Genomic DNA, 12,621 nt, shown 5'->3' on the forward strand with positions numbered 1-12,621 from the left:
CTACACTGCCCTGGTATTCTTTTAATGCACACTTCAAAGATAAAAGAGATAAGAAGTTCGGGTGAGCCAACCGAACCCGTGTGCCCTTTAACGCTTATTATGAATACCTCTTGATGTCTTCTACCTAATCCAAGTGTTTCCAAGTTCTTGTGGTCAATCTCAGGTGAGACATAAACCCCTGAAATGAGCCAGAACACCTGGGAGCCACTTGGTGGTACCCCTACAGCCCAAATCTGAGACCGGGAAATAATAGTCCCATATGCCCCCTATACAACCCTATTATTCGTTTGATGCACACTTGAGGATTAGGACCACTTTTAACCCCTATATCATTGTGAAATGTTAAAATATGACAAAGTTCCTGTGAGCTCACCGAACCCTTGTAGGGGTCATATGTGCCCTCTAACGCTTATTATGAATAGCTCTTGGGGTCCTCTACCTAATCCTAGTGTTTCCAAGTTCTTGTGGTAAATCTCATGTGAGATCGATGTAAACCCCTGAAATGAGCCAGAACTCCCGGGAGCCACTTAGTATCCCTACAACCCAAATATGAGACCGTGAAATAATAGCCCGATAGGTCCCCTTCAATACCCCGGTATCCGTTTGATGCACACTTCAAAGAAAAAAGAGAAAATGGCCCCCTTACACCCCTAAATCATTGTGAAATGCTAAAATATGACTATGATCGGGTAAGCTAACTGGACTCTTGTAGGTGTCATTGGTGCCCTTTAACGCTTATTATGAATACCTCTTGAGATCTTCTACCTAATCCAAGTGTTTTCAAGTTCTTGTGATCAAACTCACGTGAGACAAAAAGCTCTAAAATGAGCAAGAGCACATGGGAGCCACTTGGTGGTACCCCTACATCCCAAATTTGAGACTGGGAAATAATAGCCCCATAGGTCCCCTACACTGCCCTGGTATCCGATTGATGAACACTTCAAAGATAAAAGAGATAATGGCCCGCCTTTCACCCCTTTATCATTGTGAAAATTAATGCGAAAATAGTACAAAGTTCAAGTAAGCTAAACCGACCCTTTTCATTGCCATAGTTGTATTCTTCGAAGGTTCACGTCAAAACGTGGCTTAGACAAAATATTTACCATTTCACCTGATGATTTTCGCTGTTTTTGACTGCGACATATATTTTTTTATGAGAATAAAATCACAATGCTGGGTTTTGTATTGTCTCATATTTCTAATTGTCTCATATACCTAATAATACGATGTCTTTCTTAATTTCGATTGATAATGTTTCCGGGGTAGTGAAAAGGCCCGATGATAAATTTTTAAACACGCTCATGTTCAACTTCGATGTAAACAAATTATCTTGCCACACTGGATTGGCTTGGGTTTTTTATTGTATTTGTATCGTTTTATTTTAATTTACTTTAATTTATCAGGTCTATAATCTATAATACGTTTGCATATCACTTTATACGATGCATATAGTTTTTTTTTATATGTATAAATAAGACTACACTTAGGGTAACATTATTTTCATAACTTATGACCCGTATAGACGCATTTCATTTCTATCCAACAAAGACGCATTTATAACTCTTATCCAGGTGAGCTTTACTGCTTCGGAAGTCGTCAATGCTCGTACAAATCATTGAGCATTTATCATTTTGATATTAATTAAAATATGTCGATAATTAAGTAAAATATAATTTTCTGATCGAGTACTTTCAGTTCTTTTATGAATTTCCTATTGGCTGCTAGCTTCTACGGCCTTAGTGGCTGCTGTTAGTGACTGCTAGCTTCAGCCTGGTTAGTTCGCATAGGATTTGACCGAGTCCGACAGAAGGGTTCCCAGAAAATTAAAGTTTGTGGAACACCTTGATTGACGTTTACCTGTTTTATACATAACCATTTATTAGGAAAAGCTTCAACGCCTGTGGTGAAGTGTTGATACACTATTCATACTCATCTAAAAATTAAATAATAGTAAAGGAGTAACAGGTACTTAAACTGCATACCTGAGAAAGCCATACTGTTCTTTGGTCGTCGGAATTTTAAAAAACAAAACTCAAACTAGGGGTTTCCATAAAATGAAACCGATGACATTGGGTGCGTTTGATTCGACTGTGTGCATATATCCAAGTGTACACAGGTTTAGACATTATTTGTATTGTATGTCATATGCACTTAAATGATGTAGTGTAGGAAAGTTAGCAATAAAGATGGCGGATGCAGTTTAAAAAGAGAATCTAATAATCAGCGACTATCTGAGGCTTTTTTCCAATCTTATTGAAATGAAATTAACACATTTCAATTGTAATGGCTTTCATACAGAAGACACCTTGTATGCAACTTCTAATTCGTTATTTTAATTAAAATCATTTGTTAAGTTTCTTATCATAACATTCATCCGCCATTTTGGTGTCAGTGTTTCACCCAACAACACATGCCCTTCACTCGCTGTAGAAAAATGTACAAATGGTGTACACCTAAAAGCTACACAAGTGCACTTGATTTACAAAAGTGTACACAGTGTACACCTTTTTGGAAAATTCATAGTTAACAATTCAACTGACATGCATGTTAAATATTATTTTATTTCTACAGTCAAACGTCCAATCATAAAATATAGACAGGAAGCATCACTTTTATTAAATTTTTACATGCTTCTAAAAAAGGGTGAGGTGGCAAGAAAAAGGTTTGCTTCGAAAAAAGTGTGTGTGGGGGGGGGGGGGGGGGGGGAAGGGGGCAGGGGGCAGACCCCCAACTGCTGATATCGTGTCGGCATTTCTTTATGTATTACAATACATTGTCGGCAAGTCCATGACGTTCTACTTCATTTTTAAAATCGATCCCAATTGCAATTCAATGTGTATCGAGAAAATAAAGGGACTTGATCACGATCTGTTCTCATATATAACCCCCATTTTTGTCGTTTAAAATTTGAGTGTCGGTCATCGAGTTATAATTCATGGCACAGAGATCAAAATTCCTTATTTGTAACAAAAGCAAAACCCAGGTAATATTTTTGTGATAAACAAAGTTTCAAAAAAAGTTTTAATGTGAAAAACACTAGATGCTGTTTATTTGTGTCTATAACGTACTAATATTAGGAAGGAAAAACTCCTTAAAAACGGAACTCCCACTGAAATATTTAATATATATATATATATATATATATATATATATATATATATATATATATATATATATATATATATATATATATATATGAGAGAGAGAGAGAGAGAGAGAGAGAGAGAGATTAACAAATTATTTAGTATTAATTAAACCATTTTAGTCAATCTCTCTCTTTTTGAGAAGTGCGATGATAACTTTTGGGTGACCCGGTCCATAACTAAATGGTCTAGAGGAAGGTCTGTGCGTGTCTTGATGAATCAGACTAGACGATAAGAGGACTCAATCCTTTTATATTATCTTTACTCGCGTTATTAGAACCAGCTAGTACCAACAGGTCAGGGAACATGAAAGCAGTGATTCTTTTTTTCGCATGTGTGGCCGTGGCATCGGGTAAAATAGACAGTGACTTTTAAAGTTATAATTGAAGTTTTTCCAAGTGATGCAATTTGGAAATCTTTACTCTTTCCTTATTCTAAAAAAATCTTTGTAATAACATATTTTCCGCAGACCCTGAAACGTACGCACCGTACAGTTCCGTGCAAGAAACACACAAAGAGCCGTACCGTGCAAAAAAGCTTGCACTGATAGTTTATGCAAGACCCGCCCCAAAACGACCAAAAAAGCGTACCGTACCGTGCAATTTCCATATATATGGCGTAACTGACCATTATCGTTCAATGAAGGACGGAGATTATCGCTGACCATAACGGTACGGTTTGTTTTGTGAACGGTATACGGTTCGTTTTTTGCATGGAATGGTTCGTTCTACAGGTGTAGTAGAACGTTTCAGGGTCTGTTTATTATTTTAGAGTGTAATTTATTCTGAATTTCATATAGATTTATTTTTATTTTAGCCTTTAAGCTGGAAAATGGTTAAGTATCATTTACCTATTTATCTATCATATCTAAATATATACATTATAAAATAATAAATAAAAGTAACCAAAAAGCACTGATAAAACTGGTACTACATATATGTACGTGTTATTCTTGTTAGTTTTTATTTTTAAACTAAGTGATTGTCCTACCGTGATATACATGTACTTTTACAATGAGATAAATGTATATAGTAATCTTTGTTATATTGAAGCAACTTTAAATACCCCACTGATTACAATCTGAGAAAGGTTCAGTTTATCACTAAACAAATATATATATATATATATATATATATATATATATATATATATATATATATATATAGCTAAAGAATTGAGGGATAATCTATCAAATTAAAACTTGACATGACAAATCTCTCTTCCATGACAAGCTGATGAATAAACCTCTTTTTGACCGCATTCGTGTTTGGTTGATTCAATAGTAATAAATATCAGTATCTTGATTTTTAGCTAAGCGAGCAGCACACACTGGTGACTGTCCAGTAACAGATTCGAACGTTTTCGGATTTTGCATGTATGACCCTGACAAGAACTGTCTTCAAGATAGCGAGTGCGGACCAAGTAAGAAGGGCTATCTGATTTCTAACTACAAATCTTTACTTATCACATTTATGTTTATGCATCAACTTTGTATAAGACTACATGTAAAACTTAATATTGAATAAATATTTACTTATTAGAATGTTTATTCGTCCATTTTTGAATGCTCGGTCAAAACAATTAAACTGGAAATCCCATACATTCTATCACGCAGTATTTTAGGGTTTTCAATTATCTACATCATGTATAAATGCATTGATTATCGATTTTTAATGACAATTGCTTATGAAATATTAGAGGTTTTTTGGCTCGTAGTAAGCATGGGTATCAAAAAAGTTTGTTTATATTCCATTGTCAATTAAAACTGTACAGCCAAATATGATAAGACTAAATATATTTCAAAATTATAAAATTAAAGAGTTTTCTGTTTATAATAATGTTTTATCTCTTTTCAGCTGAGAAATGTTGTCCAAGTGGTTGCAACAAAGTTTGCATGACAGCCGTTCACCATCAACTTCTTTTATCTTAAATCACTGTATTCATGCATAAGGAACGTATATAAATGTATAAAAAAATAAAAAAAAGAGTTATTATATTTGATTTGTTTATAGTGATTTTGCAGTCAAAATTTACAAACATCGATGCATTTATTGTATGCATAAAAAGAGTAAATACTTATGGTATAAGCAGATATCACACATCATACAATCAATAATCACAAGCCTCCTTCAAGAATCCGATGTACATTATTAACTATAAGTTGAATGAAAGTTCCATAGAGATCTCTCTTTCTTTTTTTGCAAATACGATTATCATTTTAATACAATATGACATTAATTCAACGTTATGATAACAAAGAAACAAAACATCTAAATGTGTGTCTCATTCCCATTCAACTTTATAATAATTTCCTCATTTAATGTGTTTCACAATAAATGCACCAACTGTCGCGACACCTACTAAAAGAGCTGCTCCGCTTAACATGGCAACACCCTCATCATTTTTTTTGATCACCTCCTTCCGTTTTTTCATCGTGTTTTTCAAACCTGACAATTGAACATACACCTGACTGATTTGCTCTTCAAGTTGAGTTTCACATTCAAATAAATGTCCCAACAATTGTATTCCAGGATATTTTCTCAGTCTTTCTTTAGCTTGGATACACAAAATTTTATGAGTGTTCTCGAAACCTTCATCAGATAGCACTGACATTTTATTTTTCGGGAAAACCTGAACATAAATCAAAAATACATTTCAAAACTTGCACAGTTTTAGGTCTTATTTCAATAACTTATTTACTATTGTTTTGCATATATAAATTGAAGCTCTTTATAACAATAGGCCCATGGGATAATCGCAAACCTGAGCGAAAAAATGCAGTAAAATCAGCTTTATTGGATCATAGCCAAAATATCTCTAGTAAAAAAAGATCTTGATAAAACATTAACAACATATCTGTGAGCCAATGCTCACTAGTGATACCCCCTCTCTGATGTGAATATGCAAAGTAAGTAAAGTAGAAATTTAACAGAAAGTTGGCATCCGATTGGTACAAAAATATATCCCACGAGATGACATGCCTACACAAATAATGTGTTAAAATTTCAAGCATCTGCGATAAATAGTTGCTGAGAAATCTCCTAGGGATCATTAATTCTACATAAAAATTTAACCCCCCTCCCCGTCCATTGGGGCTACCCCTGGGAATCATGACTTGAACAATTTTGAATATACTGTAACTGTGGATGCTTTTACATAAGTTACAGATTTCTGGGCGATTAGTTTTTTAAATTGAGAAGAAGATTAACAAATATATATTCCTTTGTATTTGACCTCCCATCATGGCCAGACCATATCCCATTGATCATAATTTGAGTGAATTTGAATCTAAACTATCTAAGATGCTATAACACAAGTTCCAGCTTTTCTGGCCTAATGGTTTTCAAGAAGAGTTAAGAACAATATTCTCCCCCTAAGCTTGGAGGGCCCTTTTATTTTACTAATTTTATCCCCTTTGCCATATAAAGCTTTGTGACAAGTTTGGTCAAATGGTTCTGGAAAAGTAAAAAATGTAAAAAGTTTACAGACGGACTGACAGACAGTTGGAGAAACCCCAAACAAAAAGAGATCAGAAAAGCTCTCAGGCTTTCATCTCAAGTGAGCTCTAAATCAACAAGCATTCTGAGAGTATTGCATAAGCAATACACGTCCCCTACCGGTTTGTAGAAATTTGTGAAAACAATGCACTGTTATGCAGAATATCATTACTTACCGTCTCAACAGACCAACCCGATAACGAACCCGATTGTAATAATACAAAAAAACCTGTCGATTAAATTTACAACACAATGCTTGATACTATTTTACAGAACTTATTTGTTTGTTAGAAACAATAAAAGGAATGGTCCAAGTAATGCACGATATTATTAATGACAACATACTTTCCTCGTTTATTTGATACACACCGAGCCCGATAACGAACCCGAACATTAAAAAATTGGAATATAAAAAATTAATTTTCTTGAAAATATGTCAACCAGACGCTACAAAAGTGTAAACTTGATCTGTAGTTTGATATTTTGAAGCTGCTCAGCAAGTTTCATATCATTCGTCCAACGCATAAAAAAAAACAGTGGAAAACTGAAGTGGGACAGACAGACGGACGGACAGACAGACGGACGGACGGACAGACGGACTGACGGACGCAGAGGAAAGCTATAGTCCCCTCCGGTGAAACCGGTAGGGGACTAATAAATACAAAAATAAATTGTCTCATGCATTGATAACAAGAGGCCAATTGGCCTTAACGGTCACCTGAGTAGCATATAAACCATACACAAACTTGTCGAGGAGTCTCATATATGCATTTAATTAATTAGGTTTTATTCTGGAGTAGAAAAATTATAAATTTGCAATGACGACCACCTCTCTGCCTGAAATCTTTCAAAAAGAAGTGTGAAACCTATAGTTTTGGCGAAAAACTCGAACTGGTCTACAAAAACATGAATTCAGTTTTTCAAGTTTTTATAAGATTAAAAACACTTTTACTATATGGCCATATTGGCCCCACTCTAGAGCCTGAACCACTGACCCAGAGGTCATGAATTTCCCATTTTAATAGAGGGCTTCATGGACATCGTAACTATGCATTTAGTTTTTCACAAATATATATGGTAGTGGAGAAGAAGATTTTCTAAGATTTAATACATTTTTACTATATGGCCATATTGGCCCCACCCTAAAGCCTGAACCCCTGACCCAGGTGTCATGAATTTTACAATTTTGGTAGAGGGTCTCATGGACATCATAACCAGGCATTTAGTTTTTAGCTCACCTGAGCTTTTCTGATCACATTTTGTTTGTCGTGCGTTTGTCTGTCCGTCATTCTGTCCGTAATTTTTCATATTCTCAACATCTTCTCAAGAACTACCAGGCCAATTTCAACCAAACATGGCACAAATCATCCTTAGGCTAAGCGGAAAAATAGTGGCCACACCCTTTTTCAATGGGAGATAATTAGCAATTAATGAAAATTTTTGAGAAATTTAAAAAAAACTTCTTCTAAAAAACCATTAAGCCAGGAAAGCCTACACTTGTGTAGATTCAAAGTTGTGAAAATCATGACTTCTGGGGGTAGGGTGGGGCCACAATGGGGAGTCGAAATTTTACCTAGGAATATAGAGTAAATCTTTAATAATCTTCTTCTCAAAAACTAATCTGCCAGGAAAGCTGAAACTTGTGTGGAAGCATCCTCAGGTAGTGTAGATTCACAGTTGTGAAAATCATGACCCCCGGGGGTAGGGTGGGGCCGCAATGGGGAGTCGAAGTATTACATAGGAATATAATGAGTAAATCTTCAAAAATCTACTTCTCAAAATTAATCATCCAGGAAAGCTGAAACTTGTATGGAAGCATCCTCAGGTAGTGAAAATTCAAAGTTGTGAAAATAATGACCCCCGGGGTAGGGTGGGTCAATATTGGGGGGTGTTGAATTTTTACATAGGAATAAATTGAGTTAACCTTTAAATATCTTCTCAGAAACTAATCATCCAGGAAAGCTGACACTTGCGTGGAAGCATCCTCAGGTAGTGAAGATTCAAAGTTGTGAAAATCATGACCCCCGGGGTAGGGTGGGGCCATTTTGGGGGGGGGGGGTGTTAAATTTTTACATAGGAATATATTCAATAAACCTTTAAATATCTTCTCAGAAACTAATAATCCAGGAAAGCTGACACTTGTGTGGAAGCATCCTCAGGTAGTGAAGATTCAAAGTTGTGAAAGTCATGACCCCCGGGGGTAGGGTGGGGCCACAATGAAGAGTAGAAGTTTTACATAGGAATATAATGAGTAAATCTTTAAAAATCTTCTTCTCAAAAACTGATCATCCATGAAAGCTGAAACGTGTGTGGAAGCATCCTCAGGTAGTGTAGATTCACAGTTGTGAAAATCATGATCCCCGAGGGTAGGGTGGGGCCACAATGAGGGGTCGAAGTTTTACATAGGAATATATAGAGTAAATCTTTAAAAATCTACTTCTCAGAAACTAATCATCCAGGAAAGCTGACAGTTGTGTGGAAGCATCCTCAGGTAGTGTAGATTCAAAGTTGTGAAAATCATGACCCCCAGGGGTAGGGTGGGGCCATATTTGGGGGAGGGTTGTTATAGTTTTACATAGGAATATATATAGAGCAAATCTTTAAAAATCTACTTCTCAGAAACTAATCATCCAGGAAAGCTGACACTTTTGTGGAAGCATCCTCAGGTAGTGTGGATTCAAAGTTGTGAAATCATGACCCCCAGGGGTAGGGTGCGGCCATATTTGGGGGAGGGTTGTTATAGTTTTGCATAGGAATATATAGAGTAAATCTTTAAGTATCTTCTCAGAAACTAATCAGCTAGGAAAGCTGAAACTTGTGTGGAAGCATCCTCAGGTAGTGTAGATTCAAAATTTTGAAAAGCATGATCCCTGGGGGTAGGGTCGAGCCACAATGGAGGGTTGAAGTTTTAAATAGGAATATAAAGAGTAAATCTTTAAAAATCTTCTTCTCAAAAACTAATCAGCCAGGAAAGCTGAAATTTGTGTGGAAGTATCCTTAGGAAGTGTAGAATCAAAATTGTGAAAATCATGATCCCCAGGGGTAGGGTGGGGTCACAATGGGGGTCCAATTTAACATAGGAATATATAGGGGTATGGTTGGGCCACAATTGGAGGGGGGTGGGGGGGGGGGTCAAAGTTTTACATAGGAATATGTAGAGTAAATCATTAAAAATCTTCTCAGAAACTAATCATCCAGGAAAGCTGACACTTGTGTGGAAGCATCCTCAGGTAGTGTGGATTGGGGGGGGGGGGTGTTAAAGTTTTACACAGGAATAAATTGAGTAAACCTCTAAATATCTTCTCAGAAACTAATCATCCAGGAAAGCTGAAACTTGTGTGGAAGCATCCTTAGGTAGTGATTATTCAAAATTGTGAAAATCACGATTCCTGGGGGAAGGGTGGAGCCACAATAGAGGGTCGCAATTTTACCTAGGAATATAGAGTAAACCTTTAAAAATCTTCTTCTCAAAAACTAATTTGCCAGGAAAGCTGAAACTTGTGTGGAAGCATCCTCAGGTAGTGTAGATTCACAGTTGTGAAAATCATGACCCCCGGGGGTAGGGTGGGGCTGCAATGGGGAGTCAAAGTATAACATACGAATATAATGAGTAAATTTTTATAAATCTACTTCTCAAAAACTAATCAGCCAGGAAAGCTGAAACTTGTATGGAAGCATCCTCAGGTAGTGAAGATTTAAAGTTGTGAAAATCATGACCCCCGGGGTAGGGTGGGGCCATATTGGGGGGTGTTAAATTTTTACACAGGAATATATTCAGTAAACCTTCAAATACCTTCTCAGAAACTAATCAGCCAGGAAAGCTGAAACTTGTGTGGAAGCATCCTTAGGTAGTGAATATTCAAAATTGTGAAAATCATGACCCCCGGGGTAGGGTGGGGCCATTTTGGAGGATGTTAAAGTTTTACATAGGAATACATTGAGTAAACCTTTAAATATCTTCTCAGAAACTAATCATCCAGGAAAGCTGACACTTGTGTGGAAGCATCCTCAGGTATTAAGATTCAAAGTTGTGAAAATCATGACCCCCGGGTTAGGGTGGGGCCATTTTGGGGGGTGTTAAATTTTTACATAGGAATATATTCAGTAAACCTTTAAACATCTTCTCAGAAACTAAAAATCCAGGAGAGCTGACACTTGAGTGGGAGCATCCTCAGGTAGTGAAGATTCAAAGTTGTGAAAATCATGACCCCCGGGGGTAGGGGGGTAGGGTGGGGCCACAATGGAGAGTCGAAGTTTTACATAAGAATATAATGAGTAAATCTTTAAAAATCTACTTCCCAAAAACTGATCATCCAGGAAAGTTAAAACTTGTGTGGAAGCATCCTCAGGTAGTGTAGATTCAAAGTTGTGAAAGTCATGATCCCCGAGGGTAGGGTGGGGCCACAATGAGGGGTCGAAGTTTTACATAGGAATATATTGAGTAAATCTTTAAAAATCTACTTCTCGGAAACTAATCATCCAGGAAAGCTGACAGTTGTGTGGAAGCATCCTCAGGTAGTGTGGATTCAAAGTTGTGAAAATCATGACCCCCAGGGGTAGGGTGGGGCCATATTTGGGGGAGGGTTGTTATAGTTTTACATAGGAATATATAGAGTAAATCTTTAAGTATCTTCTCAGAAACTAATCAGCTAGGAAAGCTGAAACTTGTGTGGAAGCATCCTCAGGTAGTGTAGATTCAAAATTTTGAAAATCATGATCCCTGGGGGTAGGGTCGAGCCACAATGGAGGGTCGAAGTTTTACATAGGAATATAAAGAGTAAATCTTTTAAAATCTTCTTCTCAAAAACTAATCAGCCAGGAAAGCTGAAACTTGTGTGGAAGCATCCTCAGGAAGTGTAGAATCAAAATTGTGAAAATCATGATCCCCAGGGGTAGGGTGGGGTCACAATGGGGGTCCAATTAAACATAGAAATATATAGGGGTATGGTTGGGCCACAATTGGGGGGGGGGGGGGTCAAAGTTTTACATAGGAATATGTAGAGTAAATCATTAAAAATCTTCATCTCATAAACTTATCAGCCAGATGATTCTTTATAATTGTTAAGACTTTGGCCCAAGGACAATTCTTCGGCCTCACAAGCAGGTTCAGAGTTTGATATCAGTTTATATCCCATATTTAATCAAATATAAAGGATAGTTTTGAGAACTACAATACTCAACACGTGATATGACTATAAAATCATCCTGTTAGAAAAGGGACTAATGATTATAAACATAAGAATATCCAGACGGAAAAACGGATTTTATTTATACAGGATCTACATCTATTGTACATTGTCCAGATAGTTTGTATAAAGACTCCATTAAGCTGATTTTATCAAATCTATTGTTCCTCAGGTGAGCGATGTGGCCTATGGGCCTCTTGTTAACAAATATTTATGGGAGTAGAGAAGAAGATTTTCTAAGATTTAATACATTTTAACTATATGGCCATATTTGCCCCACCCTAGAGCCGGAACCCCTGATACAGGGGTCATAAATTTCACAATTTGAGTAGAGGGCTTCATGGACATCATAATCATGCATTTAGTATTTAACAAATATATATGGGAGTAGAGAAGACGATTTTCTAAGATTTAATACATTTTTACATTATGGCCATATTGGCCCCACTCTAGAGCAAAAACCGCTGACCCAGGGGCCATGAATTTCACAATTTTGGTAGAGGGCTTCATGGACATCATAACTATGCAACCAGTTTTTTCCTCACATGTGTGGGAGTAGAGAGGAAGATTTTTGAAAATTTGGCTTTTTTAAAATTTGCATATTTGGCCCCACAAGTGGCGCCAATGGGTGGTAGAGCCATGAATATCACAATTTAGATTCCTTTTACCATAGAGATGCCTCACACCAAAAATGGTAATAATCAGCCTTGTAGTTTTTAAGAAGTTAAAAATGTAAATTGTTAACGCACGACGCACGTCGCAAAACGGCGGACGAAAACGGATAGCAATTGACCT

The 12,621-nt window shown here is 36.6% G+C and overlaps 2 protein-coding genes across 3 annotated transcripts in view; one reads left to right on the forward strand and one right to left on the reverse strand.

The window, feature by feature from the left end:
* Positions 1-3,353: 3,353 nt before the first annotated feature.
* LOC128188363 (antileukoproteinase-like) lies at positions 3,354-5,139 on the forward strand. Its single transcript, XM_052859368.1, has 4 exons — positions 3,354-3,495; positions 3,960-3,977; positions 4,455-4,565; positions 5,000-5,139. The coding sequence occupies exons 1-4, from the start codon at positions 3,450-3,452 to the stop codon at positions 5,071-5,073; spliced, it is 249 nt and encodes an 82-aa protein (XP_052715328.1). The 5' UTR covers positions 3,354-3,449; the 3' UTR covers positions 5,074-5,139.
* The window catches only part of LOC128188362 (atlastin-1-like), a 48,308-nt gene continuing 40,818 nt past the window's right edge, over positions 5,132-12,621 (reverse strand). Inside the window, exon 12 of one of the 2 annotated variants that reach the window (XM_052859365.1) lies at positions 5,132-5,774. In XM_052859365.1, coding sequence (XP_052715325.1) covers positions 5,457-5,774 — 318 coding nt within the window. In that variant the 3' untranslated portion in view covers positions 5,132-5,456. The remainder of the gene's footprint in view (positions 5,775-12,621) is intronic. The other variant, XM_052859367.1, reaches the window with a different exon arrangement.

This window comes from Crassostrea angulata, chromosome 6, assembly GCF_025612915.1.
Source record: "Crassostrea angulata isolate pt1a10 chromosome 6, ASM2561291v2, whole genome shotgun sequence".
In the NCBI taxonomy this organism is placed as follows: domain Eukaryota; kingdom Metazoa; phylum Mollusca; class Bivalvia; order Ostreida; family Ostreidae; genus Magallana; species Magallana angulata.